This window comes from Oncorhynchus keta, chromosome 4 (assembly GCF_023373465.1).
Source record: "Oncorhynchus keta strain PuntledgeMale-10-30-2019 chromosome 4, Oket_V2, whole genome shotgun sequence".
NCBI classification, from domain to species: Eukaryota; Metazoa; Chordata; class Actinopteri; order Salmoniformes; family Salmonidae; genus Oncorhynchus; species Oncorhynchus keta.
Window position 1 is genome coordinate 32051302 of NC_068424.1, and position 19601 is coordinate 32070902.

At 42.9% G+C, this 19601-nt stretch overlaps 1 protein-coding gene and 1 long non-coding RNA gene across 2 annotated transcripts in view; one reads left to right on the forward strand and one right to left on the reverse strand.

The window, feature by feature from the left end:
* Positions 1 to 4514, forward strand: part of malrd1 (MAM and LDL receptor class A domain containing 1) — a 125573-nt gene extending 121059 nt beyond the window's left edge. The window contains exons 30-34 of the mRNA XM_052506099.1: positions 1062 to 1159; positions 1422 to 1518; positions 1791 to 1836; positions 2781 to 2882; positions 2968 to 4514. Of these exons, the coding sequence (XP_052362059.1) occupies positions 1062 to 1159; positions 1422 to 1518; positions 1791 to 1836; positions 2781 to 2882; positions 2968 to 3066 (442 nt within the window). The 3' untranslated portion in view covers positions 3067 to 4514. The remainder of the gene's footprint in view (positions 1 to 1061; positions 1160 to 1421; positions 1519 to 1790; positions 1837 to 2780; positions 2883 to 2967) is intronic.
* A 6431-nt stretch (positions 4515 to 10945) lies between these two features.
* On the reverse strand, positions 10946 to 17606 carry LOC118383438 (uncharacterized). The gene is made up of 3 exons (XR_004825595.2): positions 17399 to 17606; positions 15418 to 15501; positions 10946 to 12950 (listed from the first exon to the last, which is right to left on the reverse strand). It is a non-coding gene; the product is annotated as an uncharacterized LOC118383438 (long non-coding RNA).
* Positions 17607 to 19601: the final 1995 nt, after the last annotated feature.

A 19601-nucleotide genomic window follows, 5' to 3' on the forward strand; every position in this document is an offset into this window, starting at 1 on the left:
GGGACCAGGAGAGGTTGAAAAATGACTGTGAATATACCAGCTGTTCTGCACATGCTCTGAAAATGCACCCTGGAATACCATGGGGCCCTGCGGCCTATATTGTCCTTTTGCTCGTTTGATGACTTTGTGGAGGTCATAGTGGGACTTCTTGTACTTGTTCCTGTCCTCAGCCGTAGCCTCAGGGTCGTCCTGCGATAGCTCTGTGTGTGGTAGCCCGATCCTATTTGGACAACGTTGCCGATGCATTTCCTAATGAAGCCGGTGACGGAGGTGGTTAGCTTGTCGATGTTATCAGCAGAGTACCGAAACATATTCCAATCAGCGCTAGCAAAGCAGTCCTGTAGCATAATCTCTGATTCTGGAGACCATTTCTCAACAATGCAAGTCACGGGTAATTCCTGTTTGAGCTTCCGCTTGAAAACAGGAAGCAAGAGTACGGAGTCGTGATCTGATTTGCCGAACGGCGGCCGAGGGAGGGCCTTGTATGCTTGCTTGTGGGTAGAAAAACAGTGCTCTAGACTGTGTCACCCCTAGTGGATGGAAATGTCTTAATGATGCTGAATTAAAATCGCAGGCAACCAGAAAAGCAGCCTCTGGATGGTTGTAGCCTTGTACAGTTTCTTAAGTGCCAGATGTGTTATTTGTCTTGTCCTAAAGGGGAATGTATACAACAGCTGAAAACTCCCTCGTGTGGTAAAAGGGCCAGCATTTGACCATCAGCTATTCCAAGACAGGTGAACAATGGGTCGACACTTCTATTTGACTTCTACCGCACTCGAGTCAACACACCAGTTGTTGTTGATGAAGAGGCAGCTCACTCCCCCCTCAATTTTCCCAGACTCCACTGTCTGGTCGGCATGGTGAATGGAGAATCCATCGAGTTGGATAGCCATAGGGGGGTATCTTGACAGAGAGCCACGTTTCAGAAAAGCAGAGAATATTTCAGTTTCGATAGTCCCATTGGTAGCAAATCCATCCATCTTGTTATCAAGTGACTGGCCAGTAGAATGGAGGGAAGAGGTGGCCGGTTCTCCCTTCACCTTAATCTTAACCCTTTCCAGGTGCCAGGATGGTTGGACAGGAAACCGTTGCCATGTGAGACCAAAGCCCTCTCCCTCTTCCTCAATCTCAACGGCCCTGCCAGAGGATCCTGGACTAGGTAATATGGACATACCCTATTATTATATGAACTTAGGGTTGCACAATTCTGGTAACTTTTTCCATCAATCGCAGTTGGAAGTTTTCCGGTCTCAGGAGGGAATAAGCAGGATATACAAGAATCCTCCAACCAGGATTTCAGGATAACCTAGGAACTTTGGGAAACTTACCAGAATGTTGCAACCCCCTTTATGTACCGTAAGACTGTGTGAGTCTCTGGGGTGTTTATTGATTGTCAATCCATGTATTTGTCTCACCCATAGAGACTGTGTATGCTGGCATAGCCATTGGACTGACCCTGCTGATTCTTGGTATTGCTGTCTGTGTCCTGTTTGTATTCCTAAAGAGACACTCTTTGAAGTAAGTCACTGGTTAGGATGTTATTAATGGGGATGGTTATGACGTTGCTTTCATGAATGACGTCGGAAAATACTGTGATTTCACTCAAACACCTGTGTGATCTGTCTTGATTTTGACCTTTGTCAGCTTGGGGATTCGATCCAGCAACCTTTCGGTTACTGGCCTACCGCTCTAACCACCAGGCTACCTGCTGCCCCATTATTGCTGTTGTTGCTGTTATTATTATTACTGTTACAGAAAAATACGAATCCAATTTTTGTCTGCTTCCACAGCAAACGTGACCTGAAGGACAACCCAGCCTTTGATTGGAGGGCAGAGGTTAGCACACCCCCTTTCTCTGTTCAATGACAATCAAGCTCTCATATAAAATGTATTGTTCTTAAACCATATGATCTAGAATTCATTAGATACTCATTTAGTTTGTGTGTGGGTGGATGACATCTTTCTCAGACGTGATTGTAATTGTGGTCAGTGGAATGTCTGCAAAGCCCTACACCTCCGCTTCTTCAATGATACGCATGTGTGCACGTGCGTGCACGTGCGTGCGTGTGCGTGCGTGTGTGTGTGCAATCATTCTCTCCTCTACCACCACTGAGTAGGTACCCTGCAGGGGAGTAGATGCCATCACAGCAATTTCGCTCAGGAGATGGCTGTCATTTTCTGAAGTGTGTTTATATTTGTGTGTGTGCGTGTGTGTTACTGAGCATTGAGCGGTAGTAAAAGCGGGAGTGATTGTGAGAGTCATCACTGTCACAGTGTCGATGACGGGGGTCACAGCATTGCACGCGTGTGCGCTGGCGTGCGCGCATTTGTCTCTCTGTGTCCGTGCGCGCGTGTGTGTATATGTGCATGTGCGTGTGTGTGCTCAGTGTGTGCGCAGGAGGGTAACACAGAGGGTACCTCAATCACACAGGCTTCATACAGCGAGCAACACTCACTTTATCCACAGAGAAGTGGACAGGAGAGGAGTCTATGGTTGTCGCTCAAATGGCACCCTATTCCCGATATAGTGGACTACTTTTGATCAGAGCCCTATGGGCCTGGTCAATAGTGATGCACTATAGAGGGAATAATGGCATTTGAGACACAGCCTATTTGACCAAGGAAAAAGAGGATTGAGTTACTCACAGTGAAATGTTATCATGAGCTCACTCTGTATAAAGAGCAACCTTTAGAAATGAAAAACAAGTCCGAGGTATGGGTTGAGTGATCAGAGACAAAGGTAGTTCCTCTATTGTCTCTCACTATTTCTCTCCCTTCAGCTCCTCGGTCTGGGAACTTGCCCTAGACTTAACCCCAAGACTAGGGAGGGTCCTGGGCTTCCCATCAGTGTCTACCCCTGGAGGAGGGATGCGGAGTGGGAGGTAGGCTTCCATCTCTTGTTGACCTGTCTGCCAACTGTCTCACTGTCTCTCTGTCAAATTGTAATGCTGTGTGTGTGTTCTGCAGGGTCCAGTCCGGAGAGATGCCAAACTGTCCTTCCCAAACCCTCTGTACCAGTACCCCTCCACTGCCAATGGGGCAGACTGCAGCAGCTCTGAAGCATAAAAACAACAAATACAACATACACTACTGTGCCATAGCCAATACTAATGTCAACTTTACTGTATACGTTTGTGACCGACCACCTCGATTCGGTATTACGTAGCAACATTTGAAATAGTTTTTTACATTGGATAAAAGTAGAGACTCAGAGCTAGAAGATGGTATATCATTTACTGCAGTTGAGGAACAATGGGAAAGTAATTCTGCTTTGAAAGTTGATAAACTTGTCACCCCACTTTTGAGAAAACGCCCCTTGAATGTTTTGGTGCACCTCCTGGAGAGCTCTTCTTTGTCTACACCCATTCAGGATCGTTCACATCCTCTTAAGCCTTAGCCCCACCCATTTCTTAAAAGGATGCACACGTAAGGCCATGTGCTAAACAGAGTGAGTAGTTTAGTAAAAAAAACAAAGGTTTCAAGACTAAAAATGGTAAAAGTCGTAGCCTACAGTGAGGAAACCTCCCGATAAAAATACACTTTATCCAGTCCTTGGCCTATATCCTAGTCTGACTTTGGTGCAGGTCATGTTATTCTTCACATTACCATCTCTGGTAAACACACATTATATCAAATAAAAACTTTTTGTTGTGTCATATGCACAGGATACACAATGTGTAAACAGTACAGTGAAACGGTTACTTGCGTAGTAGCAGTATCAAAAACAGAAAGTGTCCAGATAAAAAATATTGTATAATTATTAGATGACGCTTACCCGACACACTTGACTAAATTGATAGGTCATGTGAAGGAAATGCTATAACCACCCCTCAGCCACATCTAGCTAAGTGGATGGGTCGCTATTGTCTAGACGTACAGCTAACAGAACGCTTTAACTAGCAATGAAAATTACTTTCTGACCAAATTACAAACTTATAATATCTGAAAATGTAGCTAGACTCTTTCCCTTATACTTGGATGAACGCTTCACTGCAGACTGGAACCATTTAACTCAGTTTTGTTTGTAGCTACATCTTGTTTGGACAGCATTGTGTCAAGTCACTCCGGTTCACACTGACTGGGGTGCGCAGAAAGTAGCCCATCACTTTTTCCAACTGATCTGTCAATAGCACCTGCTAAATTCAGGGCATCAATGTTGTTGAGAAAAGTAGAACAACTTGTGTACTTCTCGATGGCTAACGTTATATCTGTCAAAAATGGCGCGGTAGAAAGGACTATCAACATATACTGAGCAGCTCACGTTATAGACATACGCATGCTACATGGCCGACCAATCCAAACTCATCTCCCGGTATGTTTAGCCGATCCATTATCTCAGCCAATCATGGCTAGCGGGAAGGTTCCTGTCTTTTTCCATGGCTAAACCAACTAGGCTCGTAATTTAACTATTTTTATACATCACTTATGGATGGATACAAGTTTGTTATTAAGGCACATGAGAATTGACATGTTCCTGAAGGAATTTCTAGCAAAAAAACACATTTTGATTTTTTTTTAATTATGTTTACGTCCAAATACCTCTCCTGTGAAGTAGTGACGTGCGACATACGCCTAGTTTCCTAAAACAAGTCACATTGACTGAATCATCACCAAAGAACCAGTCACCTGATACGCTTACCGTAACATTTCACTCAATAGCTAAACTTCAACCTTGTCTTCTGCTCTCGGAACACGGACATGGTAGAAACAGGACAGGCTAAAGCCAAGGTTGAAGTTTAGCTCAGCTATTGAGTGAAATGTTAAGGTAAGTGTATCTGGTGACTGGTTTCAATGTCCATGTTCTGAGAGCAGAAGACAAGACATATAATAGCATGCTGTCATTTTAAATAGAATTCAATACGCTACTACGATTTTAGATTGCATCCTGGTTGTTTTGTATCCCATGGCATGGAAAATGAAGTTCACTTTGGGGTTATGGGTCCTCTTAGCAGTAATTGTCAGTCTATTATTGGCTCACAAAGACATACAGTTTTTCACAGTGTTATATTAATGGAAATCTATATACTATTTTCTTCTTTAGACCACATTATGGGAAACCATGAGTGTGCATGTAAGAGTCAATATTAATTTAACCTGGAACATAACTCACACATTAGTTTTACCGTTCCAACCAGTGTGAACTGGATTTAATTTGACTCTCTTCCAGTGCTTGTGGTGTGTATTACCAACTTGGGCATGTCCTGCAGCATAACGCCTCTTAAAGCACCGATCAAATGTAATTATAGTATAGTTTCATTCTGGACTTTATATTCACACCAATTTGACTGCATTTGAAATGTAAATGAAATCACATGAGTCTGAGATCCTCGCGTTTTGGTAATAAAAAGATACGGATGATCAAAACCAATGTTGTTGTTACCTTCTCTCTCTCTCTCTCTCTGTCTCATTGTGCCCTTAGGATTGTGGTTTCTGTACTCCAACCAACGGTTGTTCTGCTCTGTTTCATGTGGTTTAATAGCTGCTGTCATTGGCCTTGCTATATGAGTCCAGGAGGGTCCAGATGCGTACAATCAATGACAATATCATGTCTAACATCTAGCAAATACCAAAAAACTATTCTGACTGGAATAGGTTGGCAAGCAAACATTTGCCCATTTTATTCATTTCAACATGATTCAAGCTCTGTCAAATTGGTTGTTGATCAGTGCTAGACAACCATTTTCAGGTCTTGCCAAAAATGTTCAAGCGGATTAAAGTCAAAACTCGGCCACTCAGGAACATTCACTGTCGTCTTGGTCAACAACTCTCGTATATATTTGGCCTTGTGTTTCAGTTTATTGTCTTGCTGAAAGATGAATTCATCTCCCAGCGTCTGGTGGAAAGCAAACTGAACAAGGTTTTCCTCAGGGATTTTGCCTGTGCTTAGCTCCATTCCGTTTCAACTCCCCAGTCCTTAACGATTACAAGGTTTGCCAAACCATGATGCAGCCACCACTATGCTTGACAATATGGAGAGTGGTACTCAGTAATGTGTTGTATTGGATTTTCCCCAATCATAACACTTTGTATTCAGGACAAAAAGTGAATTGCTTTACCATGTTTTTTGCAGTATTACTTTAGTGCCTTGTTTCAAACAGGATGCATGTCTTGGAATATTTTTTATTCTGCGCAGGCTTCCTTATTTTCACTCAGTGTCAGTTAGGTTAGTATTGTGGCGTAACTACAATGTTGTTGATCCATCCTTAGCTTTCTCCTATCACAGCAATGAAACACTGTAACTGTTATGAAGTCACCATTGGCCTCATGTTGAAATCCTTGGGCGGTTTCCTTCCTTTCCAGCAACTGAGTTAGGAAGGACGCCTGTATCTTTGTAGTGACTGGGTATAGTGATACACCATCCAAAGTGTAATTAATAACTTCACCATGCTCAAAGGGATATTCAATGTCTGCTTATTTTTTTATTTACCCTTCTACCGATAGGGTGCCCTACTTTGCGTGAGCATTGGGAAACCTCCCTGGTCTTTGTGGTTGTATCCACCACTCAACTGAGGGACCTTACTAGGGCTGTGGCAGTTACAGAATTTTGTCAGCCGGTGATTGTCAAGCAAATAACTGTCGGTCTCACGGTAATTGACCGTTAATTAACCAACACATTTAGCATTGCCTGGCTTCCACACAAGCCACTGATGCAGACATTTAAAAAAGTCTAATAAATCCATGTAATATAGCCTACACCTTCACAATAAATCCATTGTTTATTTTAGATAGTTCTAAAGAAGCATGACATGAACAAAATGTCATCTATTTCAGAAGAAAAGAATAGCATACTCTGAGTTGTCCTTATGTTAGGTCCTGATCTGGCTATGCCAAATGCCTGTGGGCAACACTTGTTCATTTAGCAGACAAGATTTGCTTAGAATCCCATGTCATTATTTTATAGTATGAAGAATACAATTGAACACAGCTGAAAAAATATATATATATTTTCTCCAAACGATTTGAGGGAGTGCGCACATGCGGCTATTCTGCGTTGAGCGCTTAACAAAGAAGTAGGTACTCCTATAAGCTAAATGTAGAGTTAATAAATGTTATTTTAGTTGTTCTACAAATGCTGGGCGATATGTTTTGTAATACATTGTAAGGCTGCGTGACGAGACCCTAATGATGATTTGAAAAAGGCATTTTGTTTTTTGCTCAGGCTGTACACTTGAATAGTCTCTCATTCACAATTTGACAAGCACTTGATAATGCCTTGAATTTCACGGCAGCATCCCCTTTGTGGCCGTAACGCACCCTAGATTCAAATATTTATAAACTATTAGGCTATTTCTTCACATTATAAGCGCAGCAATGCGCACATGGCAGTATCAAATCAAATCAAATGTATTTGTCACATACACATGGTTAGCAGATGTTAATGCAAGTGTAGCAAAATGCTTGTGCGTCTGGCCCTGTCCGGGGGTGCCCCATCCGAGGACACCCCCGGACAGGGCCAAACAGGAAAGATATAACCCCACCCACTTTGCCAAAGCACAGCCCCCACACCACTAGAGGGATATCTTCAACCACCAACTTTACCATCCTGAGACAAGGCTGAGTATAGCCCACAACGATCTCTGCCATGGCACAACCCAAGGGGGGGCGCCAACCCAGACAGGATGACCACATCAGTGAATCAACCCACTCAGGTGACGCACCCCTTCCAGGGATGGCATGAGAGAGCCCCAGCAAGCCAGTGACTCAGCCCCTGTAATAGGGTTAGAGGCAGAGAATCCCAGTGGAAAGAGGGGAACCGGCCAGGCAGAGACAGCAAGGGCGGTTCGTTGCTCCAGAGCCTTTCCGTTCACCTTCCCACTCCTGGGCCAGACTACACTCAATCATATGACCCACTGAAGAGATGAGTCTTCAGTAAAGACTTAAAGGTTGAGACCGAGTTTGCGTCTCTGACATGGGTAGGCAGACCGTTCCATAAAAATGGAGCTCTATAGGAGAAAGCCCTGCCTCCAGCTGTTTGCTTAGAAATTCTAGGGACAATTAGGAGGCCTGCGTGACCGTAGTGTACTTGTATGTATGTACGGCAGGACCAAATCAGAGAGATAGGTAGGAGCAAGCCATGTAATGCTTTGTTGGTTAGCAGTAAAACCTTGAAATCAGCCCTTGCTTTGACAGGAAGCCAGTGTAGAGAGGCTAGCACTGGAGTAATATGATCAAATTGTTTGGTTCTAGTCAGGATTCTAGCAACCGTATTTAGCACTAACTGAAGTTTATTTAGTGCTTTATCCGGGTAGCCGGAAAGTAGAGCATTGCAGTAGTCTAACCTAGAAGTGACAAAAGCATGGATTAATTTTTCTGCATCATTTTTCTGCATATCCTCCTGTTGTAAAGATAAACAATGTGCTTAATATTAGGAAAGTAGCTTGGAGAAGCCTAATTACCGTGACTAAACGGTCACATGGAATTTGACTGCCTTCATGACCGCCAGTGTGTTGGTAATACTGTCACTGCAACAGCCTTAGACCTTACCGAAAATTGTATGTGTGGTGTGTAGTGATTCAAGGTAGTCATTCAAAAATCATGTTAAACACTATTATTGCACTCAGTGAGTCCATGCAACATATTACGTGACTTATTTAAGCACATTTTTAGTCCTGAACTTATTTAGGCCATGACAAAAAGGGTTGAATACTTATTGACTTATTTCCGCTTTTCATGTTTTATTTTATTATATTTTATTAATTTGTAACTTTGACAAAAAAAACATCTAAATGGAATCCATTTTAAATTCAGGCTGTAACACAACACAATGTGAAAAAAGTCAGAGGTGAATCTGAAGGCACTGTATATTAATACAATTTCAGACCACCTTGGTTGGTGACAGGAGGTGTTTAGCTTCATGTATTGTAATATTGCGTTCTTTGTCTTTGCTTTATATTAAGTGTGTGTTGGGTTGGAAACAGGGAAGGGAAATGGGTTGAAAGTGTTGAGCAATTTCTGACTCCTCTTCCATCGTGAACAATGAGGTCTCTTCTCCACTCCTAACAAATTACATAACTTCTTTGCCAATTTCACGAAGCCAGGGCTTTCTGACTGGAAATGCCAGAGTTATCACCTAATGACAGGGACCACATTTATATTCAGTCCAGTTATCCACCCTTCTAAACTGTACACTGTGTATTGTACTGTTGTAAATCCACATACAGTATTCAAACTCCAGCTGTTCTGCATGGTCTAGGACGCATACCAAATGGAATACGGCTTAGACCATAGGCTCTGGTCAAAAGTAGTGCACTATGTACACTGTACATTTTTGCTTTTTCAAGTGACTGAACTTTTGATTACAGGTCCTCTCAACTTAAACATTTAAAGATATCATCAGCTGAACTATACGTTTTACGTAGGAGGAACTATGAAACATATTAGATGTTTGCTAAACTTTGGAAATGATTTTGTTATTAACAGATGGCTGATATTCTAATTTGTTTGAGACAAGTGTGTTGATGTTGTATCTTTGAATCCTTTCCAGTTTCAGCCATGATCCAATTAATTGACCAGACAGTGTTTAAAAAATAATAACCACAGAACAGAAAATCATGTACAACAATCTCACTAATGGTTTAAACAAATCCATATACTTTTTTGCTATATCTGGTTAAATTAATTGTATTTTAGACTCAGAAATATGTGTTTTAAATGGAAACTTGCCCCTGACAAGTAAATTGACAAAAATAAAGTAGAATACAACTTGCCAAAAGGCACACTGGGAAATGAGTCAATGAGACGCATTCCTTTTCTGTCCAAAACAGTATTTTAAGTTGGGGGTCTCAGCAAACGTAACTTGTGTGATCAACTCCGCTATTTATGTTGCAAAGGCACGCTTACATTTAACATTTAACAAAACTCATTGGGTTAGAGTATTCGATATCAACTCCAATGGCTTAGGTTTATGATGGAAAATGCCCCCTTATGGGTCATAGCGTCACAGGATCGATCACAGTTTCATCACTGGCTCTGTTTTTATTGTTGTTCTGTTTACCTGCTACACACGCACACTTTTGTTGTGATAGTCATCCTATCGTTCCCCGTGTCTATAAAAAGATCTACTGATCAGCCTCTGCTGAGTTTAAAGTGTAATTTAGCCTGTCTGTGTGCCTGCCTGTCTCTCTGTCCCTCCTGACTGTATTTCCATTCATGACCCACTGTAGACTGCCAACATTCCATTCAGGTACTGCCAAGCCAATAACCTCAAGGGTATATATATATATTTATCCCTCCCTCCCTCCCTCCCTCCCTCCCTCCCTCCCTCCCTCCCTCACAATTACAAAAACACATCAGCTCAGCCATTTCTCAGCTGATGGTTGATGGTGTTTGTATTTATTTTGACCCAGTGGCATTTGACCGATAACAAAACAACACAAACAGCAGAGCCCCACGCCCCCCCTCTTCAACTACCTACCAGCTGACTGGAAATGTGCAGCCATCAGGCTTTTCCCCCAAGCTCCTTTCTCCCTATCTGCCTTTTCTTTGTGCTGCTCAGCCATGTCAGTCATTCAGTCAGTCTCTGGAAGCGTGGATATTATTCAATGTGCTGAATAGGAGAGAGGAGTACTGCTAGAACCGTGCCGCAGCCAGACCAGCATGCAAAGCCATTGTCCGCTTGTTGATGCCACTTCATGAAGCAAACAGGAGTCAGCCTTTTTTTTTGTTTTTTTTTTTGTTTTGTTTTTTGAACAGGGCTATTGTTGTTCCAATTATGTTGGTGATGGAGTGAAACTAAAGGTCATTGTTTTATGTATGCCCAAGGGACTCGTCTACTGAAAGCGATTTCAAAACCCCAGGAGCGGATTCGAAATGATAACCTAAGAATTGGCTTGCGTAGTACTTTTTGTTGGCACAATATAGGGGAACACAGTTGAGTTTATCATCGCTGCGATAGTATAACTGTACGAATGGCTTGAGAGTGGCCTGGGTGGTCGAGCGATCTAAGTCTCTGCCTGTGAAGAGATATGTACAAAGCATATCAACGTTTGTTTGTCACGTGCACAGGATACAGCAGGTGTCAACATGAATAGTGAAACGCTTGCTTGCATGCTCCTCAACAACACAGTACTACTAAGTCATATAAAAGAAATCGAGCAATAAGAGGACACACGTACTGCAATACCCCAGAGTGTACCGCAACGTATCGCTGCCAGCATGGTTTCGAATCCGTCCCATTGTTCATTCAGCACACTCCGATCTTTCCCCTCTATCTCGCACGAATTACTTGAGGTTTGCAAACAACAACCATCAGAGAGACACGTGTGGTGTGTTCTCTTCAACCATTCTAGGCTGAAGACCTGTTGCCACTCAGTACAGTACTGTTGTCACTATGTTCAGTGTGAGTTTTATTGGCGCTCCCATTGCCTCCAAGAGTCCATTTGCATCAGTCCATTTAAACACTACTTTTAACTGCCTCCAACAATGGACTATAAAGGTTAATCATTCAAATAAGAAAATCAAATAAAAAATGGTATTTGCCACATACGCCGAATACAACAGGTGTAGACTTCTCCGTAAAAGACTTACTTACGAGCCGTTTCCCAATGATGCAGAGTTAAAAAGTACAAACATGTAGCTAAATAGGAAATAGAAACACAATAAAGTAGCACTAATGAGGCTATGTACAAGGAGTACCGGTACCGAGTCGATGGCGCCGGAAGAAATGGCAGTTCCTCCGGCACATTGGTGCGGCTGCCTTCCGATTTGGATGCGCGCTGTGTTAAGAAGCAGTGCGGCTTGGTTGGGTTGTGTATCGGAGGACGCATGACTTTCAACCTTCGTCTCTCCCGAGCCCGTACGGGAGTTGTAGCGATGAGACAAGATAGTAGCTACTAAAACAATTGAATACCGTGAAATTGGGGAGAAAAAGGGGTAATATTCAAAAAAAAAAAAAAAAACTAGAATGGTTAAAACACACCAAGGCAGTCATGAAAAGTTTCCCCTTAGGAAACGAAAAAGATTTGCCATGGGTCCTCAGATCCTCAAAGGTTCTACAGCTGCAACATCGAGAGCATCCTGACTGGTTGCATCACTGCCTGGTACGGCAACTTCTCAGCCTCCGACCGCAAGGCACAACAGAGGGTAGTGTTTACAGCCCAGTACATCACAGGGGATAAGCTGCCTGCCATCCAGGACCTCTATACCAGGCGGTGTCAGAGAAAGGCGCTAAAAATTGTCAAAGACTCCAGCCACCCTAGTCATAGACTGTTCTCTCTGCTACCGCATGTCAAGCGGTACCGGAGCGCCAAGTCTAGGACCAAAAGGCTTCTCAACAGCTTTTCCCCCCAAGCCATAAGACTCCTGAACAGCTCATCGAATGGCTACCTGGACTATGCAATGTGTCCCGCCACTCCCCCATCAACCCCTCTTTTACGCTGCTGCTACTCTCTGTTTACCATCTATAGTCACTTTAACTAATCCTACATGTACATATTACTTCAAATAGCCAGACTAACCTGTCACCCGCACATTGACTCTGTACCGGTACAGCCTGTATATAGCCTCGTTACTGTTATTTTTGACTGTTAATTTATTTATTTACTTATCTGTTGCTTACCTAATATGTATTTTTTACTTAAAAACTGCACTGTTGGTTAAGGGCTTGTAAGGTCTACACCTGTTGTATTCAGCGCACGTGACAAATAAACTTTGATTTGATTTGAAGGGGTACAAGGTCATTGAGGTAATATATACATGTAGGTAGGGGTAAAAGTGATTAGGCAATCTAGGTAAATAATAATCAGAGTGGCAGCAGTGAATGTGAAGAGTGTGAAAGTGTATCTATGTGTAAGTGTGTGTGTCATTTCCCCCACTTTTGGTTCATGGACTCTGAAAGGTGTCGAAAGCATTCCACAGGGATGCTGGCACATGTTGACTTCCGATGCTTCCCACAGTTGTCAGGTCGGCTGGACGTCCTTTGGGTGCTGGACCATTCTTCATAAACAGGGGAACTGTTGAATGGGAAAAAAAACGAGCAGCATTGCAGTTCTTGACACACTCAAACCAGTGTGCCTGCACCTACTACCATACCCCGTTCAAAGGCAATTACATTTTTTGTCTTGCCCATTCACCCTCTGAATGGCACACATACACAATCCATGTCTCAATTTTCTCAAGGCTCAAACATCTTTCTTTAACCTGTTTCCTCTCCTTCATCTACGCGGATTGAAATGGGTTTAACAGGTGACATCAATAAGGGATCAAAGACAAGACCAGGTGAACTATGACCCATGAACTCAACTCTGGACCTCGAAGTCAGTGCCACTGCATTTTTCATTGTTCCCCTTTAATCAGGGACTGATTTAAACATGACATAAGGGGTGTGCAATTAATGAGAAGATAGAACAGAACACCAGCAGGTTCTGGACCTCGTAGGGTGGGTGTTGAGTACCTTTTGGTCTATGTCATGGAAAGAGCAGGCGTTTCTCATGTTTTCTATACTCAGCATTTGTAGTGTGTGGATGTGGATGTGTGTGTAAGTGTGTGTCCGTGTGTGTTGGAGTGTCAGTGTAGTATGTGGGAGTGTGTGGGAAGAGTCCAGTGAGTGTGCATAGAGCCAGTTAAAAACAAAAGGGTCAATGCAAATAGTCCGGGTAGCCATTTGATTAACTGTTCAGCAGTCTTATGGCTTGGGGGGACAATTTTTAGGGCCTTCTTCTGACACCGCCTGGTATAGAGGTCCAAGGGACCTTAGCTTAGTGTTGAGCTTGGAGGGCACTATGGTGTTGAACGCTGAGCTGTAGTCAATGAACATCATTCTCGCGTAGGTCTTCCAGGGGTTGAGTTTTTTTGGAGTCGCATAACTCATATGGGCAAAATTGTAGTGGGTAATTTGGTGATTTGGGTTTCTTGAGGAACGTGGTATTAGACCAGACAGTACTCCAGATAATATCTACTGCGGGTATATCTTTGTTCCATTTTTAGAATAGATTGGTAATGGTAATATGTCGGTTTGAGTAGGAATATGCAGTGCCAGTCAAAAGTTTGGACACACCTACTCATTCCATTTTTTAAAATGTATTTGTACTACTGTAGAATAATAGTTAAAGACATCAAAACTATGAAATACCACTTGGAATCATGTAGTAACCAAAAACGTGTTAAACAAGTCAAAATATATTTGAGATTCTTCAAAGTAGCCACCCCTTTGCCTTGATGACAGCTTTAAACACGTTTCGCATTCTCTCAACCAGCTTCATGAGAATGCATTTCAATTAACAGGTGTGACTTGTTAAAAGTCCATTTGTGAATTTCTTTCCTTCTTCATGCGTTTGAGACAATCAGTTGTGTTGTGACAAGGTAGGGGTGGTATTCAGAAGATTGCCCTATTAGGTAAAATACCAAGTCAATATTATGGCAAAAACAGGTAAGTCAATCTGGAGAATTTCAAGAACTTTGAAAGTTTCTTGGTGAATGGTGAAACTGGCTCTCATGAGGACCGCCACAAGAAAGGAAGACAGAGTTACCTCTGCTGCAGACGATACGTTCAATAAAGTTAACTGCACCTCAAATTGCAGCCCAAATAAATGCTTCACAGAGTTCAGGTAACAGACACATCTCAACATCAACTCTTCAGAGGAGACTATGTGAATCAGGCCTTCATGGTTGAATTTCTGCAAAGAAACCACTACTGAAGGACACCAATAAGAAGAAGAGACTTCCTTGGTTCAAGAAACATGAGCAATGGACATTAGACCAGTGGAAATCTGTCCTTTGGTCCAAATTTGAGATTTTTGGTTCCGACCGCCGTGTCTTTGTGATTACACAGAGCAGGTGAACGGATTATCTCCGCATGTGTGGTTCCCACTGTGAAGCATGGAGGAGGAGGCGTGATGGTGTGAGGGTGCTTTGCTGATGACACTGTCTGTGATTTATTTCAAATTCAAGGCACACTTGACCAGCATGGCTACCACAGCATTCTGCAGCAATACACCATCCCATCTGGATTGCGCTTAGTGGGACTATCATTTGTTTTTCAACAGGACAATGACCCAACACACATCCAGGCTGTGTAAGGGCTATTTGACCACAATCACCAACCCCAACCCAATTAAGTTGGTTTGAGATGAGGTGGACCGCAGAGTGAAGGAAAAGCAGACAGTTGCTCAGCATATGTGGGAACACCTTCAAGACTGTTGGAAAAGCATTCCTTATGAATCTGGTTGAGAGAATGCCAAGAGTGCGCAAAACTGTCATCAAGGCAAAGGGTGGCTACTTTGAAGAATCTAAAATCTAAAATATATATACACTTTTTTGCTTACTACATGATTGCATGTGTTACTTCATATTTTTGCTGTCTTCACTATTATTCTAAAAAGTACAAAATAGTACAAAATAAAGAAAACACATTGATTGACTAGGCGTTTCCAAACTTTTGACTGGTGCTGTATATCATTTGGAGACTATGCCCTTACTTACCCTTGCTGTCATTATTTTGTGGATAGGATGAGATACTAGTTCTGAACTCCAGGGTACTCCATAAGCACGTAGAGCCGAACGAAGCTGCAAATAAAAAGATGTTAAGAACCAGGCAGATCGTATTGCTTTTTCAAGTCTTGGAATATATTTTCAATGGCTCCCCATTGCACACTATACTGGAAGCATTTGCGTGGTGATAGGGCCAAAGGTGAGTTCGGCTTTTTTGATAGAAATTTTGGAATATACCAGATCTTGAAAACTATATGGCTTTGCTAAATTCTCCTCAAGGGGCCTCCAGGCCAATGGGACATTGGGGTTCAACCACACACGTAGCGGTTGTAGAATAAAGGCCCCAAAATATAATTTAAGATTGGGGCCTTCAGAACACTTCTGTCTTTGTGAAGTGGACATTTTGATCCCCTCCATATAAATTTGGAAATAAAAGTGTGCAGTTTCTTCCAATATCCCAGCCTCAGCGAGAAGGGAATCATAGAGCTGTGAAAGTTTATCTGAGGAAGTACTGCACACTATATATACACAAAAGTATTGTGGACATCACTTCAAATTAGTGGATTTGGCTATTTCAGCCACACCCGTTGCTGACGTGTATAACTTCGACCACACAGCCATGCAATCTCCATAGACAAACAATGGCAGTAGAATGGACTTACTGAAGAGCTCAGTGGCTTTCAACGTGGCATCGCCATATTATGCCACCTTTCCAACAAGTCAGTTCGTCAAATTTCTGCCCTGCTAGATCTGCCCCGGACAACTGCAAATTGGAAATCGGAAACATCTAAGAGCAGCAACAGCTCAGCCGCGAAGTGGTAGGCCACACAAGCTCACAGAACGGGACCGCCGTGTGCTGAAGCTCGTAGCTCGTAAAAATCGTCTGTCCTCGGTTGCAGCACTCACTACCTAGTTCCAAACTGCCTCTAGAAGCAATGCCAGCACAATAACTTTTCGTCGGGAGCTTCATGAAATGGGTTTCTATGGCCGAGCGGCCGCACAGAAGCCTAAGATCACCATGATCAATGCCAAGCATCGTCTGGAGTGGTGTAAAGCTTGCCACCATTGGACTCTGGAGCAGTAGAAACGCGTTCTCTGGAGTGATACCTTACCATCTGGCTGTCCAAAGGACGCATCTGGGTTTGGCGGATGCCAGGAGGATGCTACCTGTCCGAATGCATATTGCCAACTGTAAAGTTTGGTGGATGAGGAATAATGGTCTGGGGCTGTTTTTCATGGTTGGTCTCGGCCCCTTAGTTCCAGGAAATCTTCCCTGAGCTAGGGGTTCTGAAGCTAAAGCAAAGAGTAAGCTTGCTGAGAGGACATCCTTGCCTTGTCCCTTTGGCAATCACTTCCTGACAGAACTTCTCTTGACAAGAAATCCTCTATGGATTGATCCATCTATCAAAGGATGTGTGATTGAACTTTTTTTTTTACCTGCTCGAAAGACAATGAAGTCTATGGAAGATGTGTTTTGTTTCGCCAATGTAAAACCACAGGCAGGCCCTTTTAACCAAGTGAACCACAATGCGTCTGAAGCTTCCATCTCCACCCAAGCCGGCCGAATGATAGACTCCCAACTTGGCAAACATTCCCTATAGTAAAGTGGAAAAGCTAATGATGGGCAGGCGACGGTGAAATGGAAAGAAAAAGACAGAGCTGACCGTGTTCTCATTTGTGGCTAACCGTCATTAGCATGTTTGACTTTTGCTGCTGTTGCTGTGACACTGCCCCACAGTCAGGATCCTCATCCCAAATGGCACTGTATTCCCTGAATAGAGCACTACTTATGACCAGAGCCCACTGCTGCCACTATTTCGGGAATAGGGTGCTGTTTGGAACGTAACCCCAGTGTACTTCTTTAAGTTAGGAGCCAAGCATCATAAATGCAATGGTGAAACGAAACGCTGACACTCACCCAAGTACGACGCATTTCCGAACAATAAACAGACGCTGGAAAATGAACACTTACCGCTGGGCTCAAAACCAGTAGGCCTTAATGTTGTTGAAAACCTCAAATCATTTGGGTTGGGATGCTCATGGATCCCGCCTGAAGGCCACCCTGAGGTGCAGGAGGAAGAAACGTAGAGTTTGGGTGTTACAAGAATATCTTTCTGTCTGTTTAATTACATTTCCTTCTCCCTTTATATATCTATTTCAAAGATGGCTCCGATAAATGTTCCCACCGAGCAGAAGTTTATTGACTAAGTCACTGATCTCTCTGATGTCAGAGAAAAGAAGAGAGAGAGCAACTAGGTTACTGAGGATGAAGAATAAGAAAAGAGGAAGAGAAAGGCCAATGTGATGATACAGAACGTGAGAAATCGAGAGGAAGAGGTAGACAAAGACAGACAAAAGGGGTTTTCTGACCTCGCCACACTGAGGTGGAGAGAGAAGGACAGCAGGGTTATGATAAAGGAAGCGAGAGACAGAAGAGAGGAAGAGAAGGAACAAATGGAAGGACAGGAAGTTCCTGACCTAACCACACTACTCTTCCTTCTGCCTGAGTTGTGGAACACAACACAATGATAAGGGCGAACAACAGAGCGACTGTGACCGTTGTCTTAACCGCCAGTGTGATGATTTAACTGCTTGAAAAGAGAAGTGATTTACAAAGCGAGAAGAAAAAGGAGCGAAGGGGGAGGAGAGGAGAAGTGCTCGCTCAGCAGCAGGGAGATATAGTGCCTTAAGGTTGAGCAGGCAGGCAGGCGTCTTGGCACCAAGCGTTGGCCTGGGCAACCACTTTGACAAGGCCTAATTCCCATTATAGGCAGGCTACTGAGTGAAGTCACTCCTGGTATTAAAAAACACAATTTGATCTCGTTCAACTTTAAAGCCTAAATGAGTCGATGTACAGTACATGTGTCCAATTACAAATGTTTGTCCATAGGCAATGGATGAACAATGATCTTAATGCTGAAGATGGTATTTTGGGGGAAAATCAAGCCAGTACTGTTGATGTATGGCTCTGAGTTGCTCCTAGGTAGATATATGATCAGTTTCCTCTCCCCCAATCCTAACCTCAACTATTAGTGGGGAAAATGCTAAACTGACCCAAGATCAGCATCTAGGGGCAACTTCACACTAACAAATTGAAATGTACTGATATGCGGCGGGGAGGCCAGGGGCATCAGAGCACATGAAAAAACAGTGAAGACGCAGCTCAAAAAATCTCCGCTGTTGATCTTGTTTCGGGATAATACCAATTATAACTGCGCAAAAGCCCTGAGATTTGAATGTTTCATTCCATTTGAATCAGTTGTGGGTCTACTCTACAGTTTAGAAGGTCTAGAAAGACACCTTAGCAGGCCAGTCTGGCTCGATTTCTACTTCTGATACTGAGATGCTTTCTGTTGCAAATTATCATTCTCCCAAGTCGGCCCATCATTTATTAACTTGGCCAAATATGCTCCAGGCATTCCCAGTTATTTAGGAAAGCTTAACACGTGCTCTGCCTCCTCCCCAATCGAAGAAGCTATTCCGTGCACACCAAGAACCTAACGCTTCAATGTAGTCAAAATGTGTTACCTTTTGATATGTGGCATAAACACTACCAGTCACAATGTTTTATTCTGATTAAGCTACGTCAAAAGTATCCTGTAGGCATGTCCCCTCATACTACTCTGGTGGTAGAGCATTTTGGTGTCTGTATCTCTGTAATGCATCTGTATCTCTATAATGCGCCTGTATCTCTATAATGTGTCTGTATCTCTGTAATGCGTCTGTATCTCTGTAATGTGTCTGTATCTCTGTAATGCGTCTGTATCTCTGTAATGTGTCTGTATCTCTGTAATGCGCCTGTATCTCTGTAATGTGTCTGTATCTCTGTAATGCGTCTGTATCTCTGTAATGTGTCTGTATCTCTGTAATGCGTCTGTATCTCTGTAATGTGTCTGTATCTCTGTAATGCATCTGTATCTCTGTAATGCGTCTGTATCTCTGTAATGCGTCTGTATCTCTGTAATGTGTCTGTATCTCTGTAATGCGTCTGTATCTCTGTAATGTGTCTGTATCTCTGTAATGCGTCTGTATCTCTGTAATGTCTGTCTGTATCTCTGTAATGCGTCTGTATCTCTGTAATGCTCTGTATCTCTGTATGCGTCTGTATCTCTGTATCTCTGTAATGCGTCTGTATCTCTGTATAATGCGTCTGTATCTCTATAATGTGTCTGTAT